Here is a 27,308-nt window from a genome sequence, read left to right on the forward strand (position 1 = left end):
TCTTTCAAAATCAAACCCAGAAGCAGACCAGGACAAGGAGAGTAGGAAGAAGGTGAGTATTTATTTACAAGTGAATATGTAGAGGTAGAAATATCCAGGTGGCGTAGCGGGCAGCGGCGGTGAGTTGATGGGAGTGAATAGGTGGATCCAAGGGAGTAGCGGAAACCTCCGACGACCAGGCAGGAATGGGGTAAGTGATCCGGGTGAATAACTGAAGACAGAACAAACGGAGGTAAGTTTAAGGCAAGCAAGACGTACAAAACAACAAAACAAATTCTATCAAACAGGAGGCTGATACGCTGGCACGACATACTGTTCATGGCTAACGATCCGGCAGGGAATGGATGTCAGGTCCGGGCTTATGAAGAGGAGAGATGATGATCAGGACCAGGTGCACAGATAGCTGATGGGAAACAGGTGCGGGTAATCTGAGATCTCCCAACTAGCTAAAACGCCCGGCAACCAGACAGGGTGCGTTCCAGGACACCGGAAAAACACTCCAGAACAGAACACAGGCAAAAACCAGACTCAGGAAACGGGATTCGTGACAATAGTAAATACTACAGTTCTCTCTGCAAATACACTACAGTAATTGCTACAGTATACTACAATCCTAAAAACAATACATTAATGATTATAGTATATACAACAGTTTTATTTTACTACAGTATTTATACTATAGTTAACTGTAAATACTACAGTATACTATGGTAAATACTACAGCATTCACTGTAGTGTTTTTGCTGACTTTAGTCTGCAAAAACATTACAGTGTATGTACTACAGTAAAGTCTGCAAAAACCCTACAGTGAATACTATAGTATTTATACCGTAGTATACTATAGTATTTTTTCATGTGGGACAAGTGGATAGTGATGGCTGGATAGGGAAGTGCGTGGGTACATGCTGTGTTTATGGTTGAATAATGTACGAGAGCTTTGTTTGTTTGAGTATTCACAATGCTATCATTTAGCTTTGTATATCTCTCTCTCTCTTTCTGTGCAAATCTGTTGACTGTTTTCCCCTATTTAGAGCTATTCAGCTGATTATGTCTCTGCTTACTCAATTTGAGTAGAAAAAAAATTAACTCAAAAGCTGTTTACCAAGTACTGCATGCAAAGGAGGATATAAATGTTTAAAACAGAACAGGGCTTGCTTGCCTCCGAAAAAGCTGTTTTGGGAAGTGGATCTTTTCTTCTTAAGGTTTGGTTTGTTGGTTTGTTTCCCCACTTTCAGAGAGCCTCACTCCGAGTCCCTATTTTCTATTTTAAAGAACCACAGATGGAATCAACTTGACCTAGCATCAGGGCCTTCACCAGAATGTCATAACATTCTGGGCTCAGTGCTGAATACCAGGAGCTGAGGTGTTGGCGTGTCTGAGAAAATCATTTCCTGCAATTCTACTTCATTTTACATGACTGGAGAAATTAAAATAATATTTTTTTATACCACACAAAATGACAAGCTACTCTGACATTGACATACTGAGATCAATAAAATGAACGATCCATGTCTTAAATGCAACCAATAGCATAGGCCAATGAAAGTGGGGATACACAGATCTTAGGCCTACAATATGAGGAAATTATAGTCCACCAGCTTTTCAGTGATATTGCAAAATACCTTTTAGCTTCTCCTTCTGTTCATTGACAGCCACAACTCAACAATCAGCTGTTTGATATTTGCCGTGCAGGCTCCCCAATTGCGGGATTCCCAACTGTAGGCCTATACGCTCCTAATGTGACAAAACACAATCTACAGCAAATTTTTTCATAAGCTATTGATCCTCTGTGGATAAAATATGCTCTCTGGTGTAGTATTTTCAAATATTTCATTTATTTCTATAGATACATTAGTAATTATATAACTTGGCAAATCTTTTTTTGTGTTATGTTTTCTTCCATGCACTGTGCTCTCCCCAAGGCCAAATAATCAAAACTTCGTATTATTAATTCAAATGGATTTTAGTCAGTAACCCCATATGAGGTTATTGTGTAGGTAGGCCTACTGTTACAATAATATTTTAAATAATAAAATTACAAGAGAATAAATTCAGTAATTCAATGAAGCCAATAGGCTAGTGGTTTCAGCTATATTGTTATTGAAACAATGTAGGCCTTATGACCTTTTTAACTGATAAGAAAATATGTCAAATGACTTGAATAGCCTATGGGAAGAGTGTAAACATGTGAATTTGCATCAGAAATGTATTGGAAAGTTCAGAAAAAAATCAGGGAAGCTCATCAGGTAAGCTCATCAGGTAAGCTCATCAGGTAAGTTCATCAGGGAAGCTCATCGGGTAAGCTCATCAGGGAAGCTCATCAGGTAAGCTATATGCCTAACATGTTTGCGGATAGAGAAGATCTGCATTGCTTTCAATTGCTAGACTAATGATCATGACCACTCACCTTAACATTTCCTAGCCTAATTGTAACCAAATATCCAAACGGAGATTCATTCAAAACAAAAATCTGACATTGATTGATTTATCAAGACTAGTTCCAGTGCTTGTTCATTGCAGCACAATGACACTGGCTCAATCAAACAGAGCTGGAATTATCAGATGACTACAAATGGCAAATGCTTTCCACTTATTCTAACCAGTGGTGAAGTGCTGTTTGTTTAGGTAGCCTACCATAGCACCATTTTTTTTATTATTATTACTTCATTTCTGAATGAAAGTTGGTACCAACATGTAGCCTAGTGTATAAAATAATTTTTGAATATACGTACAATGTATCATTAAAATTGCACAGTTGCCTATGCCTACACATAAGTGGCTCAATGAAAATGTTATATTTTTTTTAATCCTAAAACACCAAATTAGGCCTGCCTTATTGTAAATTAGGCCATCGCTGTCAATTGTGAATGATAATTATTCACATTTTACAGCTGAAACGTCCATGCTGCATGCATGCCAACCGTTTGATCCCAATCAGTTTCATGGGAATATGCATTTCAATCTTCTTGAATGATGTAGGCTAAGTAGTCTAACTACTTGTTTAATCTAATGTTAGAGCAGATGGAGTTCAACACAGCCACTTAATCACAGCATATTTTAGACATATGACACCTGCTGTTGAGTTCTGGCCACATGAGAAAAAAAATGCTATATTTCAGAACAATCATCCTAAATTGTCATAATAAATGACGTACTGTTTTTGGTATAACAGTAGCCTAACATTATCCATGCTATTATATTAAATTTGTTTTGTAGATTACTAATTAATTATAAAGTGATCTTGCAAGACATAGCACCATTCCAAGAACGTGTAAGTGGCAGTACGCTGCTTGGATGACTTTGGGAGTTTCAGGTAACCACAGCTCTATGAACTAAGCAACGCTTTCAGAGGACACTTTTTTTACACCATTCCAGCAACGCAAAAGATTCAGGGCTGACACAAAATCATTGGGGGCTGAAGCTCCGAAAACCAGATCCTGCTGACATCTCTGCCCAGCATAGCAAGCTTAACATTTTGAATGTATGTATCTATTGTTACTCAAGTCCCATCTTTTTAAGTGCAGAGAGAGGAAATTAAACTCTGTCATAACAAAACCTTGTGCATTTCCTCCAGAGATGCATTTGACATTTTACAGTCTAGACATCTCCTTTCTCTGTCAATTAGCTTACTTTGTTGGTGCTGAAAGCATACCCTTTCAGCCTTGGAGCTGACCTTCGGGCACCAGGTGATATGATAAACACAAACCATTTATGGAAAGCTAGCTTGCATTAGCAATAAAGGCCCAGTGCAGTCAAACACATGAATTCATGTGTTGTATACATATTTTCATACTATGAAGTTGGAATAATACTGTGAAATTGTGAAAATTATATTAATGCCCTTTTAGTGTAAGAGCTGTTTGAAAAGCCTGCCTGAAATTTCAGCCTGTTTTGGCGGTATGGAGTTTTGGCCTGCCTGGTGACCTCACCAGGCGGTAAATTAGTTAATAGACCTCAATAAGAAAGTAGAGTTCCAAACCTCTCTGTCAATAATAGCTAGTACTAGCGCAATTCTTGCTTGAGAAATGTATCTTTGCTAAGAAGCTATTTTTGTTTCTTTCTGACCATTTTAACTGAAAACAATCACAGTAAGGTGCATAATTGTTACCCAGAAATGATTGATATTGAGATAAAAACGGCTGCATCAGACCTTTAAATTCAGCTAGCGCTGACATAAGGCCAAGTGAGATACTCTAAATTTGATTTGAATGAGTGCTAACAGTTAGCATTACACTGAGATTAGTTTAGATGTTAGCCTCGAGGCGCTAGCTAAGTCAGACGCTTAAGCATAATATTTAAATGAGTGCTAACATTTAGCGTAGATCACACTATCCTGCTAGTAATCAGCAGTAAAGCATTCACATCATTAGCTTGGCTCTTCCCAGGCACATCTTCCAGGGACTCCGCGCCACAGCGGGAGGAATGATTGGGGTAAACAAAGCATAATCTGGGAGACTTCTCTGACTGCGATCTGACCTGAATTCAGGCTCCCTCACTGGCGTGTAGGCTTCCACCACAATGCCCCCACCACAATGACGAATGGTGTAGTAGGCCCTGCACTGTATGGCGACGCCTGAGTATGCATGTGTTGTGGGATAAATGTTGAATAGAATGCTAGTTTCCATGTGTTAAGGTCCATGTGTTTTTTTTATGTGGAGCAGGTGCAGTTGGAGGTTTTTTTTATTGTCCATGGCTAGAGGTCAAGTTTGTTGTCCATGGCTAGAGGTCAAGTCTGTTGTCCATGGCTAGAGGTCAAGTCTGTTGTCCATGGCTAGAGGTCAAATCTGTTGTCCATGGCTAGAGGTCAAGTCAGTTGTCTATGGCTAGAGGTCAAGTCAGTTGCCCATGGCTAGAGGTCAAGTCTGTTGTCCATGGCTAGAGGTCAAGTCTGTTGTCCATGGCTAGAGGTCAAGTCAGTTGTCCATGGCTAGAGGTCAAGTCTGTTGTCCATGGCTAGAGGTCAAGTCTGTTGTCCATGGCTAGAGGTCAAGTCAGTTGTCCATGGCTAGAGGTCAAGTCTGTTGTCCATGGCTAGAGGTCAAGTTTGTTGTCCATAGCTAGAGGTCAAGTCTGTTGTCCATGGCTAGAGGTCAAGTCAGTTGTCCATGGCTAGAGGTCAAGTCAGTTGTCCATGGCTAGAGGTCAAGTCTGTTGTCCATGGCTAGAGGTCAAGTCTGTTGTCCATGGCTAGAGGTCAAGTCAGTTGTCTATGGCTAGAGGTCAAGTCTGTTGTCCATGGCTAGAGGTCAAGTCAGTTGTCTATGGCTAGAGGTCAAGTCTGTTGTCCATGGCTAAATAAAATAAAATGTTATTGGTCACATACACGTGATTAGCAGATGTTATTGCGGGTGTAGCGAAATGCTTGTGCATCTAGCTCCAACAGTGCAGTAAAATCTAACAAGTAATATCTAACAAATTGCACAACATATACCCAATACACACAAATCTAAGTAGGAATGAATTAAAACTATATACTGTACCTCTGGATGAGCGATGTCAGAGCGGAATGGACTAAGATACAGCAGAATAGTATAGAAAACAGTATATAAATATGAGATGAGTAATGCAAGATATGTAAACATTATTACAGTTTTTTCCAACTGCTTACACACGGTTTCAAAACTGTCTCCTTTTTTCAAAACTCTACACACAATTCCCAAAACTGCACACACAAAATGCAAAATACCTCACATCTCCTTCAAAATGTAACACTGCATTCAAAATGCCATAAACTCATGTCAGAATGAAGCATTTGCATCAAATGGCAAACACTGCTTTCATAATAGTACATTTTTGGATATACCATGTAAACACTGTTGTTCTAAATCTAAAGCTCTTTGGTCTTTCATAGGCTTATATCTACATTTCAATACAATGTTCTACAGTGAAAGTAATCTGCTGAGGGGTAACAAGTACACTGTAAACACCAATGCAATGTAGAAACAGAAAATATTTATTAGGCCAAACATTACTGTTGTATACAGTAGCATACAACAAAACCATAAACATATGTAAACCAAAAGTATATTCTTTAGAATACAGTAAAGAACACAATTGTGTGTGTGGGGTCCCGGGGGGGGGCAGTCCAGGAATTGGTAGGGGGGGGGAGGAGGGGGGGGGGGGGCAGTCACCAGTGCTAAGCTACGCGCCATCTCTTCTCCGGCCTGGGTCTGGCCACAATACTTTGTCCACATCACAAGATACGTTTTCTCTTGCCAAACATCGAGGGAAGTATCTCCTAACATGGCGTATTCAACCTTGGACAGAGGCAACCTCTATGTCCCCACATGCGTCCTCCGTTACCTGGAGAAGAAGCATGCAGGCATAGGGTTGGCGATCATACACTTTCCAGCGCCAGGCTGAGAATAATTCCTCTATGAGATTTAGAAAAGGTGAATATGGGGGTAGGTACAAAACTACAAATTGTGGATAGGTGGCAAACCAGTTTTGGACCAGAACAGCCCGGTGAAAACTAACATTGTCCCATAAAACCACAAATCTAGCAGGCTCCTGATCTGGATCAGGGACAAGCATTGTGTAAATTGCATCCAGAAAAGTGAGCATATGGCTGGTGTTGTACGGACCCAGTGTGGCATTGTGATGGAGGACCCCGTTTTGAGTGATGGTAGCACACATAGTTATATATATTACCCCAACGCTGTCCAGGGACATTGGTAATTGCCCTCTGTCCTATTACATTTCTTCTGCGGCGCCTGGTTTTGGTGAGGTTGAAGCCAACCTCATCCACATAAATAAATTCATGGCGAGTTACATGGGCATCCAGCTCCAATACTCTCTGTAACAGACAAAAAGATATACAGATGAGTAAATATGGTATGTCTGAAGTACTGGAAGTAGTGTTGCATACATACCTCTACAAAGTCATGTCGCATATTCTTGACTCTGTCAGAGTTTCTCTCAAATGGCACCTTGTAAAGTTGTTTCATCGTCACTCGGTGCCGTTGGAGGATGCGTTGTATGGTCGACAGGCTTACAGCATTGATGTTGTTAAATATGGTGTCATTATTCAAGATATGCTCTCTTATCTCTCGAATCCTAATTGCATTGTTGGCCAAAACCATATTTATAATTGCAGTCTCTTTTACATCTGTAAACAAGCGTCCTCGTCCTCCATGATGTCTTTGTCTTTCCACTCTGTACAGAATTCAAACACAGTATGTGTTCAGCATAGGAACTGTAAACAATGTACAAAAAATGTAGTACAGCATGATAACCAACCTCATTCATTCAATGCAGTGCAGTAAATGGATGGCTTAGAGTTACAAATGTTTATGCAATACTATGCAGTCATACGTATTTTACAGTACATTACTGTAATGCTAAAATAGTCATTAGATAGTTGCATACCTGTTCTCATTTCTGAAGGTTCGAATTATGGACGCCACTGTAAATCGACTCAAGTTGGGCTGGACTCTCAATCCAGCCTCTCTCATGGTCAAACCGTGGTTGATCACATGATCAACAAGTGTTGCCCTAATCTCATCAGAGATGGCTCTCCTTCCTTCTCTTCTTTGCCATCGTCCTCTTCTTCCTCTTCCTCTCCCTCCTACTCCTCTTGCTCTCTGTCCATTGTTGGCATCCATTGTTCAAAACAGGTAATCTGACCTTTGACCTATTTATAGGCCTATACTACAGTAAAGCAGTTAGTGTTTGTGACCTGGTGAATAAGTGTAGCATTTTGATTGGTTGTGTTTGGAAAAGGAAAGCAAGTCACTTCCTGTTAGATTTTTGTGTTTTAGGTAGAGAATTGTGTGTAGTGTTTTGAAAAAAGTGTTTTATGCAATTGACAATTGAGTCAAAGGCTGAGAAATTGCTTATGGTATTGGATATTTGGTGTGTAGTTTTGCACTTTGAGTGAGAGGTTTCAAAAATCGTGTGACATGAAAAGATTTTGTGTGTAGGCAGTTGGAAAAAACTGTAAAGTGACTAGTGTTCCATTCCTTAAAGGGGCCAGTGATTTCTAGTCTATGCCTATAGGCAGCAGCCTCTAATGTGCTAGTGATGGCTATTTAACAGTCTGATGGCCTTGAGATAGAAGCTGTTTTTCAGTCTCTCGCTCCCAGCTTTGATGCACCTGTACTGACCTCGCCTTCTGGATGATAGCGTGGTGAACAGGCAGTGGCTCGGGTAGTTGATGTCCTTGATAATAAGGACATCAACCATGTCCTTGATAAGATATCCCTCTAGTGTTGTGGGGGCTGTCCTTTGGCAAAGTGGGTGGGGTTATATCCTTCCTGTTTGGCCCTGTCCGGGGGTATCATCGGATGGCGCCACAGTGTCTCCTGACCCATCCTGTCTCAGCCTCCAGTATTTATGCTGCAGTAGTTTATGTGTCGGGGGACTAGGGTCAGTTTGTTATATCTGGAGTACTTCTCCTGTCTTATCCGGTGTCCTGTGTGAATTTAAGTATGCTCTCTCTAATTTTCTCTTTCTTTCTCTCTCTCGGAGGACCTGACCCTGCCTCAGGACTACCTGGCATGATGACTCCTTGCTGTCCCCGGTCCACCTGGCCGTGCTGCTGCTCCAGTTTCAACTGTTCTGCCTGCGGCTATGGAACCCTGATCTGTTCACCGGACGTGCTACCTGTCCCAGACCTGCTGTTTTCAACTCTCTAGAGACCGCAGGAACGGTAGAGATACTCTTAATGATCGGCTATGAAAAGCCAACTGACATTTACTCCTGAGGTGCTGACATGCTGCACCCTCGACAACTACTTATTATTTGACCATGCTGGTCATTTATGAACATTTGAACATCTTGGCCATGTTCTGTTATAATCTCCACCTGGCACAGCCAGAAGAGGACTGGCAACCTCACATAGCCTGGTTCCTCTCTAGGTTTCTTCCTAGGTTTTGGCCTTTCTAGGGAGTTTTTCCTAGCCACCGTGCTTCTACACCTGCATTGCTTGCTGTTTGGGGTTTTAGGCTGAGTTTCTGTACAGAACTTTGAGATATCAGCTGATCTAAGAAGGGCTATATAAATAAATTTGATTTGATTTGATAATCGTTTTGGCCTTCCTGTGACATCGGGTGCTGTAGATGTCCTGGAGGGCGGGTAGTTTTCCCCCGGTAATGCGTTGGGCAGACTGCACCACCCTCTGGAGAGCCTTTGGGTTGCCGGCGGTGCATTTGCCGTACCAGGTGGTGATACAGCCCGACAGGATGCTTTCAATTGTGAATTTGTAAAAGTTTGTGAGGGTTTTAGGTGACAAGTCACATTTCTTTTGCCTCCTGAGGTTGAAGAGGCTCTGTTGCGCCTTTTTCACCACACTGTCTTTGTGGGTTGTCCATTTCAGTTTGTCAGTGATGTGTATGTCAAGGAACTTGAAGCTTTCCACCTTCTCCACTGCGGTCCCGTCGTTGTAAATAGGGGGTAAGCTAGATAAGTCCACGATCATCTCCTTTGTTTTGTTGATGTTGAGTGAGAGGTTGTTTTCCAGGCATCACACTCCCAGAGCCCTCACCTCCTCCCTGTAGGCTGTCTCGTCATCGTTGGTAATCAAGGCTACTACTGTTGTGTTGCCTGCAAACTTGATGATTGAGTTCTTGTGTGCTTGGCCACGCAGTTATGGGTGAACAGGGAGTACAGGAGGGGTCTGAGCATGCACCCTTGTGATGTTTCCTACCTTCACCGCAAGGGCCGGCCCGTCAGGAAGTCCAGGAACCAGTTGCACAGGGTGGGGTTCAGACCCAGAGTCTCAAGATTAATGATGAGCTTGGAAGGTATTGAATGCTGAGCTATAGTCAATAAACAGCATTTTTACATTGGTATTCCTCTTGTCCAGATGGGATAGGGCTAAAGCTCAAGTCTGTTGTCCATGGGTAGAGAGCAAGTCTGTTGTTGTGTAAAATATGATACCTTAGCTACCCTGAGTCATTCACCCACACGTTCACGGTGCTTTCAGACAGCTAAATGAGGTATGCGTCTGAACACAGGAGTAACATAGTAGCTTTTACTGCCAGTTTTTACTACTACCTTTTGACGGAAAGGACCACATCATTTCAAACACTGAATCCAGGTACCACTTTACAGTTCAGCAGGATATGGGATATTTCCTCCTGAAGTATGGCCTCCACAACAACAGCCACGCCCTGGCACAGGGGAAGTGCACTTTTACCTGAAACCTTCGATCCAATTACCTCAGACCCTCAATCCTAGACGGTTTTATTTTTTACTTTGATGAAAAACCAATCTGAATGCTGAATTCTTTATTGTGTGAAACCATGATTACAATAACGATCTCGGACCTCATAAACATACAAACGATAGCAACAATATCTCTTGCAGATATTCACAAAGAATTTCCTGCTATCTAACTAAAGGTCAGAGTAATGCTGCTCCAGCCACAACCACCACCCCCTCCCTGTTATCCGTCCAACAGCCTCCTGCCCGTTGTCTACAGATCTCTATCTCCACAGCGTTAATTATTAACGCTGCTGAATCAAATAGTCTTATCAGGGAGATAACCCACTGGCCAGACTCCCTGCCCGGTTCTCACACACACACACACACACACACACACACACACACACACACACACACACACACACACACACACACACACACACACACACACACACACACACACACACACACACACACACACACACACATCCAAACTAATTTCTCTCTCAGAGTGCGATGGAGTGGGGAATAGAGGGCTTCTGGACAGCTTGTAAGGTAAAAATGATACCTCTCCCACCTGTGACACGTCACCTCACTAGCAACCCCAAGTTTCCTGTGGGACTTAACTGTCATTTTCACACAAACCTTTTTACACAAGCCAAGTCCCAGCAACTTGAGGCACACGTTTAAGATACATGTTTACAGTGTGGGTCTGTAACACTTTACATAAAACATCCAGGCATAATGGATCATGATGCAGTTGTAACACATTGTAAGTCTTGACCCCTTTATAATGTCTTGTAACCATCTCATTATGATTCGACTAAATAACAGCAAGTTTTAGATAGTTGAAACGGTACATTAAGAAACACAATGATAAACATATCGTAAGCCTCAATTTAAGACATTATGACGGCTCCTACATGCTGTAATTTGAGCAGTAAGGCCCTAGAAGGTGTGTTGTACAGTATGGCTATTGCTTTTATAAACTTCTTACCAAAGTAATTAGAACAGTAATTAAAAAGCAATTTTCTTCATACCCGTGGTATACGGTCTAATACATTTGAAATCGGAAGATTACATACACTTAGGTTGGAGTCTATAAAACTCGTTTTTCAACCACTCCACAAATTTCTTGTTAACAAACTATAGTTTAGGCAAGTCAGTTAGGACATCTACTTTGTGCATGACACAAGTAGTTTTTCCAACAATTGTTTACAGACATATTATTTCACTTATGACTCACTGTATAACAATTTCCGTGGGTCAGAAGTTTACATACACTAAGTTGACTGTGCCTTTAAACAGCTTGGAAAATTCCAGAATATGATGTCATGGCTTTAGAAGCTTCTGATAGGCTAATTGAAATAATTTGAGTCAATTGGAGGTGTACTTGCGTATGTATTTCAAGGCCTACCTTCAAACTCAGTGCCTCTTTGCTTGACATCATGGGAAAATCAAAAGAAATCAGCCAAGACCTCAGAAAAAAATTGTAGACTTCCACATGTCTGGTTCATCCTTGGGAGCAATTTCCAAACGCCTGAAGGTACCACGTTCATCTGTGCAAACAACAGTACGCAAGTATAAACACCATGGGACCACGCAGCCGTCATACCGCTCAGGAAGGAGACGCGTTCTGTCTCCTAGAGATTAATGTACTTTGGTGCGAAAAGTGCAAATCAATCCCAGAACAACAGCAAAGGACCTTGTGAAGATACTGGAGGAAACAGGTACTAAAGTATCTATATCCACAGTAAAACGAGTCCTATATCGACATAACCTGAAAGGCCACTCAGCAAGGAGGAAGCCACTGCTCCAAACCGCCATAAAAAAAGCCAGACTACGGTTTGCAACTGCACATGGGGACAAAGATTGTACTTTTTGGAGAAATGTCCTCTGGTCTGATTAAACAATAATAGAACTGTTTGGCCATAATGACCATCGTTATGTTTGGAGGAAAAAGGGGGAGGCTTATAAGCCAAAGAACACCATCCCAACCGTGAAGCACGGGGGTGCTTTGCTACAGGAGGGACTGGTGCACTTCACAAAATAAATGGAATCATGAGGTAGGAAAATGATGTGGATATATTGAAGGTACATCTTAAGACATCAGTCAGGAAGTTAAAGCTTGGTCGCAAATGGGTCTTCCAAATGGACAATGACCCCAAGCATACTGCCAAAGTTGTGGCAAAATGGCTTAAGGACAACAAAGTCAAGGTATTGGAGTGCCCATCACAAAGCCCTGACCTCAAACCTGTATGTGTGGGCGGAACTGAAAAAGTGTGTGCGAGCAAGGAGGCCTACAAACCTGACTCAGTTACACCAGCTCTGTCAGGAGGAATGGGCCAAAATTCACCCAACTTATTGTGGGAAGCTTGTGGAAGGCTACCCAAAATGTTTGACCCAAGTTAAACAATTTAAAGGCAATGCTACCAAATACCAATTGAGTGTATGTAAACTTCTGACCTACTGGGAATGTGATGAAATAACTAAAAGCTGAAATAAATCATTCTCTCTACTATTATTCTGACATTTCACATTCTTAAAATAAAGTGGTGATCCTAACTGACCTAAGACACAATTTTTACTAGGATTAAATGTCAGGAATTGTGAAAAACTGAGTTTAATTGTATTTGGCTAAGGTGTATGTTAACTTCCGACTTTAACTGTATATCACGGCTTTCAGCCAATCAACATTCAGGGCTCAAACCACCCGGTTTATAACAAGTTATAAAGCAGTATTCCTGGATTCTTTAATAAATCTATAATATAATAATATATGCCATTTAGCAGACGCTTTTATCCAAAGCGACCAAAGCATGCATACACTGTAAATGTTACTGAAATGTCAGCTCAATTACACATCCTCCTTGCATCAATTTAATTGACAACCAGCCCTTAACTCACTTGTTGTGAGTCCACAGAGTTGAGCTGGTACTCTTAAGAAGTCTCTGCATATCTATACATTCATCTTCAATTGGTGCGTGTATTTTATCACCTTCATCAAACACATCCAGTGTATCCTGTTGAGTTGTAACAGCCTGATAGAGTGGTATCATGCATAAGCCCTCCACCACCTCACCCACCTCCACCACCTCACACCCCTTCACCACTCACCCCCCTCCAACCCCTCACCCCCCCTCCACCCCTCACCCCCCCTCCACCCCTCACCCCCCCTCCACCCCCTCACCCCCCCTCCACCACCTCACACCCCTTCAACACCTCACCACCCTCCAGCACCTCACCCCCCCTCCACCACTTCACACCCCTTCAACACCTCACCCCTCCTCCACCATCTCACCCCCACCCCCCTCCACCACCTCACCCCCCTCCATCACCTCACCCCCTTCCACCACCCCCCCGTCCCCTGTCCCATCCCGTCACCCCCCTCCACCACCTCAGCCCCTCCCAGGCTGGGTAACTGAATCTTCTGTATCAGTGACAGGTTCGGAGCACGGTGGGGGGGGGGGGGGTTCTTGGCACAAGGATGAGGTGCCAGATTGACAGGGAGATGAGGGTGGTGTGTGTCGTGGAGGAGGGAGGAGGTGTAGCTCACAGATCACAGATAAGCATCAGTGAGAATATGAGAGGCCAGATGGTAATCGTTTTAGAGGAAATGAGACTATACCATCGCAAAGGAAACCACAGGAAAGAGGCTGACCTTGTGCACCTGTACTGCTGCTGCAGAGCTTTCGGGTTACACTGCAGACAGACACAGAGACATGGTGGTGTCCTAAAACTGTTCTCATCAAAAACAGGGCCAAAAAGTTCTAAAGTATCCATACTGAGGCCTGGATTGTACTGTGGGTGGACAAAGGCGCAATATTTTGCGTTCTACTTATAAGGTAAGCATTTCTGTAACACCTTCCTGGTTTCTCTTTAAGATGGAGGCATAAACAATAAAGCCATTTGATTGGAAGATCAGCCTATTTATTTTTGGTACCTTTATGTAAAAAGTTAACCCAGATTTGTATGTGGGAACTTGTATTTATGAGCTAAATTTAAACCTACAATTCCTGCTTACAAACACTTTTGCAAGACTTTAATCCCGTTCCTACAAGCAGTTCATCTCCGGGCTTGAATATACTATTCTTCATAAATGGGTGCGAGTTGACGCTCCTGAAATAGACGTAGGCACAGATGGAGAGTTAATCTAATGAGAAAAAAGTAAATGTCACAACACCACCCTTGCACTTTGGAGAGCAGATGTTGAAATGTCACGATGCTCAGGCTTAAATTAAGAGCAATACCTGTTAAGAGAAGGCTTCTGCAGGCCATTTATTTTTAACCCAAATTACTGAATGTTCTGTGTGATGAGAAATATCATCTGAGAAATGTATGAGTGGAGAATAATCCTCCCTGTAGAAAACATGTCTCCCCGGCTTCTGTTTCAGATGGTAAATTGGTTTCACAGATTGTCGATCTAGCCCTGTTATTGGTGCTCCACAGTTACTTTCAATGTGCAATTTTGCAACCATGAAACTCCGCTGTGGGCGGCAGCATGATGAGAATACTGCACATGAAAAGGGATGTAAAAGGAACAAGCACATACCTGAATTTATTTATACCAGTTCAAGTCCACATCCACATCAAACAAGTGGAGAACATGTCTAACTGAAGCTACTTCACCAAAATGGAAGATCAATCAGATAGTCAAATGTCAGGTCAAAAGCAAATAAATCTGTATTTTCAGTTTGAATACTCATAGGGCATTTATGTATGTTTGTGCAGATGTTTGTTCTCTGAGCTGACACTATTGAGGCCAAATCTCTCTAGCCAGACCACAATCGCTTGAAGAAGAAGTCAGAAAGCCATGGGTGGTCTGCTGTAGCTGTAGCTGATGCTCATTGCTCACCAACACAGGAAGTCATTTTTGGTTGTTGCAAGGCTAAAATTAGCCAAGTAGACTTCTGTGCAATGACATCCGGGAAAAACTAAAGGAATGGTGGTAATACCACATAAAAAAAACATTGGTGGGTACTAAATGTTACTGGTTACAGAGTAGTAACAAGTCTGTGAAACCCTTATTGGGCTTGTTCTACAATTGTGGCATAAACATGTTGACAAGGTAGTTTGTCTTTGAGAGTAAATGCATGGCATCCACTCTCTTCTCTGTTTCTCATTTCAGCATCTGTCTCAGTTGGTGAACATGCAAAAAGCAACAGCATCAGTAGCCAAAGATAATTGATAGGCTCGAGTCGAAAATAAATGTGAAAACAAAGAGAACAGGCAGGCTTTGAAAACACATGACTCTAAGAGCCTAGTAGCCAAGATCTCCTGAAAGTGTTGCTTGTTTTTAAATGGCTGTGTTTTTCCCTCCGTATGCAATTTTCTAGTGTGATGTGGATGTAGCATCTCAATCACCTGTACTATATAAGCAAACATGCTCTGGTTCATCCCTTCATGGGGATTTGGCTGTGACTGATATTTAGTGAGATTATTTTGCCAATGGTTATGCATACTTTATCCTCTGTTTGGTTGATGATTGATGATAGCACTGTTGGAGGATGCACCACTGGCTATTTCTATATTTTGCTCTTTAAAAAATGATAAGTCACTTGTTTATTGTATTAGCTTCAGAAAAAGCATATTAGCACATGATGAGGAATTATGAGGAACAGATACTGACCTTTTATGAATTACGGCGAGTGAAGATCAAATAAAACACACAAATGTATTTATTTCTGTCCTAATTGTTGAACATTCCAGGTAATGTTTTTTTATGACCAAATCTCTGCAACTCAAATTGAGGTTGCCCAGTGAAGGTCTAACTCTCAACTAGCTACACCTTTTATTTGTTTGTTTTCTCCCTTGAGGTTAGCGACGAAAGTAAAAAAAAACAAGGCTGTAATGTAGCGGTCATCTGTTCCCCATTCAATGAACTCCATGTCAGGTGATTAGGGTTTATTTCAGTGCGCAGGAAGCCAGATTTATTGAGTGATCGCTTGTTGATACCAAACGTGACTGGAAATATCTGAGCAATGTCATCCTTAACTTTTTTGTTAACTGGAAAGCAAATGCTCTGACATCTACAGTATGTGAGTGCTATGCAAAATATGCCAGTGAAATGTTTACTGTAAGACCCATAGTTGTTTTTTAAAAATGTGTTTGCAAACTCCTCTGAGTTGTTTTGCTTATACCTATTTGTATGTGTCACGTTCCTGACCGGTTTTCTGTTATTTTGTATGTGTTTGACGGTCAGGGCGTGAGTTTGGGTGGGTAGTCTATGTTATGTGTTTCTATGTTGGTAATAGGGTGACCTGATATGGCTCTCAATTAGAGGCAGGTGGTTTTCATTTCCTATGATTGAGAGCCATATTAAGGTAGGTGTTTTCACACTGTTTGTTTGTGGGTGGTTGTCTCCTGTGTCAGTGTATGTTACGCCACACGGGACTGTTTCGGTTTTGTTTGTTCGTTCGTTTTATGTAGTCAGTTTTCCTGTTCATGCGTTCTTCGTGTTTCATGTAAGTTCGTCGTCCAGGTCTGTCTACGTCGTTTTGTTGTTTTGTAATTATTCAAGTGTTCGTCGTGTTTTCTGTTTTGTTTATTAAAAATCATGTCTTATCACAACGCTGCATTTTGGTCTAATCCTTGCTACTCCTCTTCGGATGAGGAGAAGGAGGAAGCCCGTTACAGTATGTGTTAATAAATCATTTTATAAAGCATTTGCAGTGCTTTACTCATGCATTTGTTATAGTAATTATTACCCAACCGAAAACAAAAAAAAACTAATATTACAAATGTATATATTTTTTTACATGGTTGAATTATAACATTTAATGGTATAGTGCCTCTTATCTGATCAGACCAGCTCTGTAGCCTTCAGTCGACTGTGTCTGTTGTGATGTACATCTACTAATATCATCTCCATCTGAACATTGCTTAATATCACAATAAATATATATTTGTGTTCTCTGAAATGGTCTTGCCAGCCATTGTGTCACCTATTTTATTCCATCAGGAGCCCCACTTCAAGGTGCTCATGCTAATTTCTTAACTTGTCAAACCACTTACACACCATAGGGCGGAGTGTCTGTCGTTTGGAATTTATACAGAGAATAAAGGTATGGAATGTAAGATGGTATGAAACACGCACGAGGCCTATGAAAGTCCTCTTTCAAACATAAATAATACGTTCCAAAAGGCACCCTATTCCCTCTATAGTGCGGGTGCCATTTGGGACATACCGACAGTACTTCTGCATGTGGTCAGTGGATGAAAGGTTCCAAGGACCGGCTGTTCTGGAACGTGCAGCCTTGTGTTAAATGCCAAGCTAATTATGTGTTTGGCCTCAACGTTAGCTGAAGAGAGGGACCAGCTATGAGTCTGCTGTGATTATGGTTAGTAATGGCTGACCTGTTGGTTCCACTTCAATGAACCTGGGAGGGGGGTGGGCAGTTTTAGAGCTTGCAACCCTTCCTGTTATTAGGGCAATAGTCCAAACACTTTAATTTTACCTCCTCAGCCCTTGCGTAAGCAACTTTCCCTCTGGGGAATCCACGTCAAAACCGGATGCAGTTTGATTGCCATCTTAAGTAGAGGTCCAATTCACAAACGTTGCCCACTCGGGTCGAGGGAGCGAGTGAAGAACTTTGATCACTAGTGGGGCTGATATGACCCACAATTCAATGCAAACTGGAGTCACATGTTAAACTCCGGTGGCCGCGAAGTGTAAAATCTAATCAACAAGGCTGCGTTTTCGGCATGTGAGACAAAATTATGACGCAAGCTTGCAAAAACAATGTATATAGGTTACATTAATTTTAGCGTTGGCAAATGGGAATGATGCTCAAATTGGCTTAGTCTAGTACTGAGGAGCCTATAAAACATACAGTTGAAGTTGTAAGTTTACATACACCTTAGCCAAATACATTTAAACTCAGTTTTCAACAATTCCTGACATTTAATCCGAGTAAAAATTCCCTGTTTTAGGTCAGTTAGGATCATCCCTTTATTTTAAGAATGTGAAATGTCAGAATAATAGTAGAGAGAATGATTTATTTCAGCTTATATTTATTTCATCACATTCCCAGTGGGTCAGAAGTTTACATACACTCAATTAGTATTTGGTAGCATTGCCTTTAAATTGTTTAACTTAGGTCAAACGTTTCAGGTAGCCTTCCACAAGCTTCCTACAATAAGTTGGGTGAATTTTGGCCCATTCCTCCTGACAGAGCTGGTGTAACTGAGTCAGGTTTGTAGGCCTCCTTGCTCGCACACGCTTTTTCAGTTCTGCCCACAAATATTCTATAGGATTGAGGTCAGGGCTTTGTGATGGGCACTCCAATACCTTGACTTTGTTGTCCTTAAGCCATTTTGCCACAACTTTGGAAGTATGCTTGGGGTCATTGTCCATTTGGAAGACCCATTTGCGACCAAGCCTTCACAATTAACTTATTGTGGGAAGCTTGTGGAAGGCTACCCGAAACGTTTAACCCAAGTTACAATTCAAAGGCAATGCTACCAAATACCAATTGAGTGTATGTAAACTTCTGACCCACTGGGAATGTGATGAAAGAAATAAAAGCTGATATAAATCATTCTCTCTACTATTATTCTGACATTTCACATTCTTAAAATAAAATGGTGATCCTAACTGGCCCAAGACAGGGAATTTTTACTCGGATTAATTAAATGTCAGGAATTGTGAAAAATTGCGTTTAAATGTATTTGGCTGTGAATGTAAACTTCCGACTTCAGCTGTAGGTCTTTACTGATAGGTCCTCAGTGAAGTACTACATTCAACAACTTTTGAGAGTGAATGTATAGTGTAAATTCCCTTATGCATCTCTTCTCTCCTGTCAGTCAGTCTGTCGCTCTTACCAACTGTCTGTCTGTCTGTCTGTCTAGTCCCATTTCATTTCAGACATGTATTTTCAGACGTGTGAGAGATACCACTGTATTGTCGGTCAAGGGCTCTCAAATTCTGTTAATGTCCATTGCCCTCCAACCCTCCACCACCCACGCTGCCAGTTCCACCATCTGTCACATTGTGGCTAGTTTAGCATTGTGGCATTAATGTGGTGGGCCGCGTGAAGAGGGCATTGTCTCTTTCTGGGTTGCAGTACATTCATTTTAAAACATGGCCCAGCACCAGCACTCACACCACAGTAGACTCAGTTACAGTAAATGAATAATGAAGTTTCTGAGACATTGCTGATTAGAGTGCAAAGGTTTTACTGATTTCAGGGGAAACATCCTGATGGTACTTTATGTGGAGCTAATGATGACTCTAATATACACCAGACAAAAACAAACTATTAGGTAACGAGTCACCAGTTTCATGCAGTTTGTGTGAAGTCTACAGTGTGTGCGAATCTCACATTGAAGTAGCTCCTTCTCATTCTCCACAGGAACCTTGGAAGAGAGGCAACATGACCAAACAGAGATATGGTCGCTATAGCAACATGGAGAAGGATGAGTATCATGTCCCTGATAACCATGAAGAAGAGTTCTTGGTGCACATCCTTCCTGCCAGAGCCCCTGAGTCAGACAGAGACTATGCAGGTACGAACTCTAGTCCCTGACAATCTATTAGATAGAATTATAGTATTATAGCAGGTAAAAAGTACAAAACAGAGAAGTTGCTCTTCCATCTTGTATTAAAAGTATGATTAGCTATCCACACATGACAAATACAAAGTACCTATAATTAACATACTGTATATCTATAATTAAACTTAAAATGTAATATGTAAAAAAAAAAAAATGTTTACTTTGCATTGTGTATTTTACGAGACGTTTTAAGACATTCAAGCACAAAGTAGATTTATACTATATTAGAAGCTCCATTGTGCACCAGTCTAATTAGAAGGAAGAAAATAAAGTGTAGGCAAGAACAAGTGTGACATCCAAACCCAATGTGAAACAGAAAGCGGAGCTGTAAGTGAGATCTCATGCTGCTGAGAGAGGCCTCTGTGTCGAGCTCGAGAGCCATCTGTAGGCCAATCAAATCCACACTGTGGGAGAGATACAATTATCCTGAAATGAAGGGGGAGAGAATAGCATGAGTTGTGTGAGTAAACTCCTCATGGATTATGGCTGGTCTGTAGTAATACTACAGTCAGGTGCCCCACAGCTGCTCTGTGGTAATATTACAGTCAGGGGCCCCACAGCTGCGCTGTAGTAATATGACAGTCAGGGGTCCCACAGCTGCTCTGTGGTAATATTACAGTCTGGGGCCCCACAGCTGCTCTGTGGTAATATTACAGTCAGGTGCCCCACAGCTGCTCTGTGGTAATATTACAGTCAGGGGCCCCACAGCTGTGCTGTAGTAATATGACAGTCAGGGGTCCCACAGCTGCTATATTGTAATATTACAGTCTGGGGCCCCACAGATGCTCTGTGGTAATACCACAGTCAGGGGCCCCACAGCTGCTCTGTGGTAATATTACAGTCTGGGGCCCCACAGATGCTCTGTAGTAATACCACAGTCAGGGGCACCACAGCTTCTCTGTAGTAATACCACAGGGGCCCCACAGCTGCTATATTGTAATACCACAGTCAGGGGCCCCACAGCTGCTATATTGTAATATTACAGTCAGGGGCCCCACAGCTACTATATTGTAATATTACAGTCAGGTGCCCCACAGCTGCTCTGTGGTAATATTACAGTCAGGTGCCCCACAGCTGCTCTGTGGTAATATTACAGTCAGGGGCCCCACAGCTGTGCTGTAGTAATATGACAGTCAGGGGTCCCACAGCTGCTATATTGTAATATTACAGTCTGGGGCCCCACAGATGCTCTGTAGTAATACCACAGTCTGGGGCCCCACAGCTGCTCTGTGGTAATATTACAGTCTGGGGCCCCACAGATGCTCTGTAGTAATACCACAGTCAGGGGCACCACAGCTTCTCTGTAGTAATACCACAGGGGCCCCACAGCTGCTATATTGTAATACCACAGTCAGGGGCCCCACAGCTGCTATATTGTAATATTACAGTCAGGGGCCCCACAGCTACTATATTGTAATATTACAGTCTGGGGCCCCACAGCTGCTCTGTGGTAATACCACAGTCAGGGGCCCCACAGCTGCTCTGTAGTAATATTACAGTCTGGGGCCCCACAGATGCTCTGTAGTAATACCACAGTCAGGGGCACCAAAGCTTTTCTGTAGTAATAGCACAGGGGCCCCACAGCTGCTATATTGTAATACCACAGTCAGGGCCCCCACAGCTGCTATATTGTAATATTACAGTCAGGGGCCCCACAGCTGCTCTACTTTTTATTTTTATTTATTTTATTATTTTATTTTACCAGGCAAGTCAGTTAAGAACAAATTCTTATTTTCAATGGCGGCCTAGGAACAGTGGGTTAACTGCATTGTTCAGGGGCAGAACGACAGATTTGTACCATGTCAGCTCTGGGATTTGATCTTTCAACCTTTCGGTTACTAGTCCAGCGCCCTAACCACTAGGCTACACTGCCGCCCCAGCGGCTGTGTTACTATGGATACGGTAAGATGTTTTTTGTTGTGTATGTGGAATAACACTCTATACTTCCATCTACTAGAACAACTTGCAATTGCCACATCAACCAAAACTATTGAGATTAATAATAATTATATTCTTTCTTTAAAGATAGGGACATTTCCAGATCCTCCTACGCTCAGAGTATCAGCTCCACTTCAAGTGTACGTGATTTTCCTCAGTTCTTCTTTTACATCACACAATTTGCCAGTTTACATCCAATCACCGTGAGTTTAAAAGCCATTATTTAAACATGATATTAATGTTTATTACCATGTTTTGTCTTGCTTGTAGAGCAGCCCTATCATACCCCCACGGCATCCCATAAGAGGCCTCCCTTGTACCTCTCCAGGTAACTGAAACCCAAACAATTACTGATTGAAGCATATACAGTGGGGCAAAAAAGTATTTAGTCAGCCACCAATTGTGCAAGTTCTCCCACTTAAAAAGATGAGAGAGGCCTATAATTTTCATCATAGGTACTATGACAGACTAAATGAGAAAAAAAAATCCAGAAAATCACATTGTAGGATTTGTAATGAATTTATTTGCAAATTATGGTGGAAAATAAGTATTTGGTCAATAGCAAAAGTTTATCTCAATAGTTTGTTATATACCCTTTGTTGGCAATGACAGAGGTCAAACGTTTTCTGTAAGTCTTCACAAGGTTTTCACACACTGTTGCTGGTATTTTGGCCCATTCCTCCATGCAGATCTCCTCTAGAGCAGTGATGTTTTGGGGCTGTTGCTGGGCAACACGGACTTTCAACTCCCTCCAAAGATTTTCTATGGGGTTGAGATCTGGAGACTGGCTAGGCCACTCCAGGACCCTGAAATGCTTCTTACGAAGCCAGTCCTTCGTTGCCCGGGCGGTGTGTTTGGGATCATTGTCATGCTGAAAGACCCAGCCACATTTCATCTTCAATGCCCTTGCTGATGGAAGGAGGTTTTCACTCAAAATCTCACGATACATGGCCCCATTCATTCTGTCCTTTACACGGATCAGTCGTCCTGTTCCCTTTGCAGAAAAACAGCCCCAAAGCATGATGTTTCCACCCCCATGCTTCACAGTAGGTATGGTGTTCTTTGGATGGAACTCAGCATTCTTTGTCCTCCAAACACGACGAGTTGAGGTTTTACCAAAAAGTTATATTTTGGTTTCATCTGACCATATGACATTCTCCCAATCTTCTTCTGGATCATCCAAATGCTCTCTAGCAAACTTCAGACGGGCCTGGACATGTACTGGCTTAAGCAGGGGGACACGTCTGGCACTGCAGGATTTGAGTCCCTGGCGACGTAGTGTGTTACTGATGGTAGGCTTTGTTACTTTGGTCCCAGCTCTCTACAGGTCATTCACTAGGTCCCCCCGTGGGGTTCTGGGATTTTTGCTCACCGTTCTTGTGATCATTTTGACCCCACGGGGTGAGATCTTGCGTGGAGCCCCAGATCGAGGGAGATTATCAGTGGTCTTGTATGTCTTCCATTTCCTAATAATTGCTCCCACAGTTGATTTCTTCAAACCAAGCTGCTTACCTATTGCAGATTCAGTCTTCCCAGCCTGGTGCAGGTCTACAATTTTGTTTCTGGTGTCCTTTGACAGCTCTTTGGTCTTGGCCATAGTGGAGTTTGGAGTGTGACTGTTTGAGGTTGTGGACAGGTGTCTTTTATACTGATAACAAGTTCAAACAGGTGGCATTAGTACAGGTAACGAGTGGAGGACAGAGGAGCCTCTTAAAGAAGAAGTTACAGGTCTGTGAGAGCCAGAAATCTTGCTTGTTTGTAGGTGACCAAATACTTATTTTCCACCATAATTTGCAAATAAATTCATTAAAAATCCTACAATATGATTTTCTGGATTTCTTTTTCTCATTTTGTCTGTCATAGTTGATGTGTACCTATGATGAAAATTACAGGCCTCTCTCATCTTTTTAAGTGGGAGAATTTGCACCATTGGTGGCTGACTAAATACTTTTTTGCCCCACTGTATAAGAGTTGGTAGAGAGTTCCAATACAGACACTCCTTGGTCATGTTTCAAGTTTGGTCAATGGATCCATGGCATTGTTTTGAATAGGAAATACCAGACCTTCTGTCAACCGCCAACTGAAGCCCAGAAAACCAAGGAGGACCCAGTTAGGTAATAATCACCAAACAGGAATTGTCATTTTATCTTTTTTTAACTAGGCAAGTCAGTTAAGAACAAATTCTTATTTACAATGACGGCCTACCCCAGCCAAACCCAGATGACGCTGGGCCAATTGTGCACCGCCCTATGGGACTCCCAATCACGGTGGGATGTGATTCAGCCTGGATTCAAACCAGGGACTGGAGTGTCACCTCTTGCCCTGAAATGCAGTGCCTTAGACTGCTGCGCCACTCCGGGGCACATCAGTAATCATTGGTGATAATAATGTAATCTATTAATATCAGTTTTGATTGGGATAATTGATCCTAATCGGTGTATGCAGAAAATGACTGCATTTATTCCAATTCATAAACATGATGATGTCAAGATGGTGATATAGCACAGCAAAGGTAATCCAGTTCAAGAGTTGTTGTTTTACAGATGAGAGAGCACAAGTCATGGAGACTACAAAACAGGTAAATGTTTTACACTGTTAAAAAATAATACTATTCAGCTTTTCAAACAAAAGCTCTGGGAAAGACCAAGAGGCTGACACTTAAGATTTACAAACAAAAAACATTTTCCAAACTGGAAAAGAGTGCCAAATGTAAAATATATTCCTCTTGATATTCCTCTTTCCAGAACATGCTAGTCCCACCAAGGTAATAGTCCCTCTAATCTCTTTATACATTTCATGACACTGGTATTAGTACTATGTTTCTAAGTCCAGTATGTTCGTTTTGAAACCTTTGTTGAGACTTTAATATTGTTTGGTTCCAGGTCCCCACCGTCCTTACCTAAGGACCTAATGAACAAGCTGTCTGGGCTGGACCTCCAGAGGCCCTGCAGGAGAGAGTGAGTTATTGTCCATCTACCTAACACCATAGGGACATTAAAGGGACACTAATGCAATGTTGTATGGAGTATTAGTGCCACCTGTTGGTTGAATGTGATTCCACCATGACCCATCTCAGAAATTACGTTCACCTATAGTTATATTTCCAATTGAAAGAGAATTGTAAAATGGGTCTGTCTCTTTTCCCCTCCAGCAGACAGAGAAGACAACAAAATGTAAGAGGTTGAATCACATATTGTATGCCTAATTTTTGCTAAACGTCTATCTTTGGGTGAATCTATCAACATGGATGCAGTGTTAGCGGTCCATGAAACGTTCTTGCTAAAACTGAGTAACAGAAACAGTAAATGAATAGCTACTAAGGATGTTTGCTTCAAGTTCATCACGTATAACGTATGCTTCATATTAATTATAGGTGGAATGCAATACACCCTCAAATAGTGAGTACTATTTAAATTCCATATTTAAGAAACTAAACATTCTAAGGTTGTAATAATAATAGAAATGTTAACATATTTTAGGTAATTGTTTAGGGAGAGAGCAAACTATCCAAAGCCAAAGATATTCACTGGACCTTGAATCTCAACTCAACACAGACATAAGGTACATGGGAGGAATTTTTGTGAAGTTCTTTAAAACCACTACAATAGTTCATGAGTATTTTTCTATATTTATGATAACACATTATTTGTTTCTTGAATTAGGTTACAACAAAGCCACAATACCCCAGGTAAATAAGACCTTGCCATCTCAACATTTTGTATAGTTTAATTGCATTGATCTCCAATTTACCTATAGAAAATAAACTTCTGTGTCGAGTATGATGAATGCAATTGAAAGCCTGTCTTATTTTATGCCATGTAGAAGAGTCCTCAGTGAAGCGTCAACAACACCATGAGTGGCCTCAAACCAAAGATGACGTGGAGCAGCATGACTTTGTCCCCAAGGAAAGACCTTGTCAGGTATGCAGCCTGAATACACCAGGTACATCTCCAAATGGGTGATATCCACCAGGACAATGATGTGCTTGAAGATTACTTGGAAGTGATGAAAGAACCAAAACTATGACAGAAAATGCCAATGTACTGTAGCTTACATGATTGGCCCGTTTATGAAATTACAATATGCTTAATTTTTTTCCAGACGTACAATGAACAAGACTGGTACATAGGAGCTTGTGATCGAGCAGAGGCTGAACATGCCTTACACCTGGTGAATAAGGTTTGTAATGTGAGGTGTTATTTAAGTAATGAGGCCCAAAGGGGTGTGGTATATGGCCTATATACCATGGCTGTCAGCCAGTCAGCATTCAGGGCTTGAACCACCCAGTTTATAATATGAAATCATCTTAATGAATGGAAATGCAAAGAGCTAGAACAATCCCAACAGCAGAGTTACAAGGTATTTCTTTAAGTATTAATGGATGTGATCCTAGTGAGCACTGTATATTTTAATGTACAGTAGTAATTAAGTAATATTAATGATACAATCTATATAAAATTATTACGTACTGCTTATGAATGTGTTATGTATGGGTTGTAACTGTGTTATGAAGTCCTTGTATATGTACTCTTTAAATAAAATCTTACCCAAATGTCTCCCTAACAGGATGGGGCATTTTTGGTGCGGAATTGCTCAAGGAACACGAAGAGCGAACCCTTTGTCTTAGCAGTGTTTCATGACAAGAGAGTTTTCAACGTTAAAATTCGGTTCATTGATAGCACCTCCAAGTACGTCCTTGGGACTGGGCAAAGTGCCAATGATGTGAGTAGACAAGTAAGAAAGAGTACTTTACTTAAAGTAGACTTTACTTGAATAGATTTTACTTTACTTTAAAGCAGAGATCAGCCATGGCCGAAACAGCGCCACTGGCCGCCCCAGGCAGCTTTGTTATTGTTTTTATTTTGAGGAAATGAGCCTCCAGCATCACAGTAAAAAAAACATGGTAGTAGGCCTATATACCCTGCTGTTCTACCCCACTTGCAATGAACAAAAACTGTGTTTGTTGTTTTAAAGTAACATCTTTGTTGTTGTAATACTGCAAACGGACGTGGCAGTTTCACCAATATGGATTGTTTCTTTAAGTATCACTCTATCACACTTTTAGTATCAAGCTTATCCTTACATGGCTTTCATTAATGCTTTATTTTCTCCCTAGATGTTTGATTCTGTGGCAGACATCGTCAGATTTCACTCCATATTCCCTGTAGTCATGATCAATGGGAGGAACCAATTAGCTAATAGATATCAGGGGAACTGTGTGTTGACATACCCAATCACAAAAGAGGTTGTCAACCAACTGTTGGAATGAAAGGCCTACTGTGCCCAAGCAATAACTATCACATTTGTCTTGCATCTGAGTACATGTACTGTATAGACATTATGTAAACTTGCCTAAATAAAAGGTTTTAAGGAAGCATTGAGACTGACGTAGAAATTATTTTTTATGTTGCAAAAGTAGAACAGATAATTCAAGTATAAATCAAGGAGTCACTGCTAATACAGACCAGGAAGGCAATTGCTCTGTGTCACACTTCTGTGTGAAGAACAAATCAATAGATATCTAACAAAGATTTATGCATGAATACCAACAGGTCCATTCAGTTGATGAGTTACCAGCCTCATCAACTGAGCACCCACCACGTCTATTTCTATGGGCACAAGCACTGTTCATGACACAAATTTTTCACGCCCCTCTTGTTGGTGGAGAG

General features: G+C 41.5%; 1 protein-coding gene across 6 annotated transcripts; it reads left to right on the forward strand.

Moving 5' to 3' along the window:
- On the forward strand, nucleotides 1–27,013 carry LOC129858166 (cytokine-dependent hematopoietic cell linker). 6 transcript variants are annotated; one of them, XM_055927183.1, is made up of 16 exons: nucleotides 1–190; nucleotides 19,500–19,653; nucleotides 21,727–21,779; nucleotides 21,910–21,967; nucleotides 23,691–23,753; nucleotides 24,183–24,217; nucleotides 24,384–24,403; nucleotides 24,522–24,596; nucleotides 24,791–24,812; nucleotides 25,013–25,037; nucleotides 25,131–25,200; nucleotides 25,302–25,327; nucleotides 25,462–25,559; nucleotides 25,741–25,818; nucleotides 26,206–26,373; nucleotides 26,756–27,013. In XM_055927183.1, exons 1-16 carry the CDS (start codon nucleotides 128–130, stop codon nucleotides 26,906–26,908), a joined length of 1,161 nt encoding a protein of 386 aa, XP_055783158.1. In that variant the 5' UTR covers nucleotides 1–127; the 3' UTR covers nucleotides 26,909–27,013. The 6 variants fall into 6 exon arrangements, with proteins under 6 accessions (XP_055783158.1, XP_055783155.1, XP_055783156.1 ...); XM_055927180.1 differs by having other exon boundaries at nucleotides 2–190; nucleotides 25,119–25,200; XM_055927181.1 differs by having other exon boundaries at nucleotides 2–190; nucleotides 24,794–24,812; nucleotides 25,119–25,200.
- The last annotated feature ends 295 nt before the right edge of the window (nucleotides 27,014–27,308 follow it).

This window comes from Salvelinus fontinalis, chromosome 6 (genome assembly GCF_029448725.1).
Source record: "Salvelinus fontinalis isolate EN_2023a chromosome 6, ASM2944872v1, whole genome shotgun sequence".
In the NCBI taxonomy this organism is placed as follows: Eukaryota; Metazoa; Chordata; class Actinopteri; order Salmoniformes; family Salmonidae; genus Salvelinus; species Salvelinus fontinalis.

What these genes read in the sequence shown, in the direction of transcription:
- LOC129858166 (XM_055927180.1), top strand. Translation starts at nt 128, where the DNA reads ATGGGAGTGAATAGGTGGATCCAAGGGAGTAGCGGAAACCTCCGACGA. An exon ending in CCTCCCTTGTACCTCTCCAG is followed by an intron (nt 21,968 to 23,690) that starts GTAACTGAAACC and finishes TGTTTTGAATAG; the next exon opens with GAAATACCAGACCTTCTGTC. An exon ending in AACATGCTAGTCCCACCAAG is followed by an intron (nt 24,404 to 24,521) that starts GTAATAGTCCCT and finishes GTTTGGTTCCAG; the next exon opens with GTCCCCACCGTCCTTACCTA.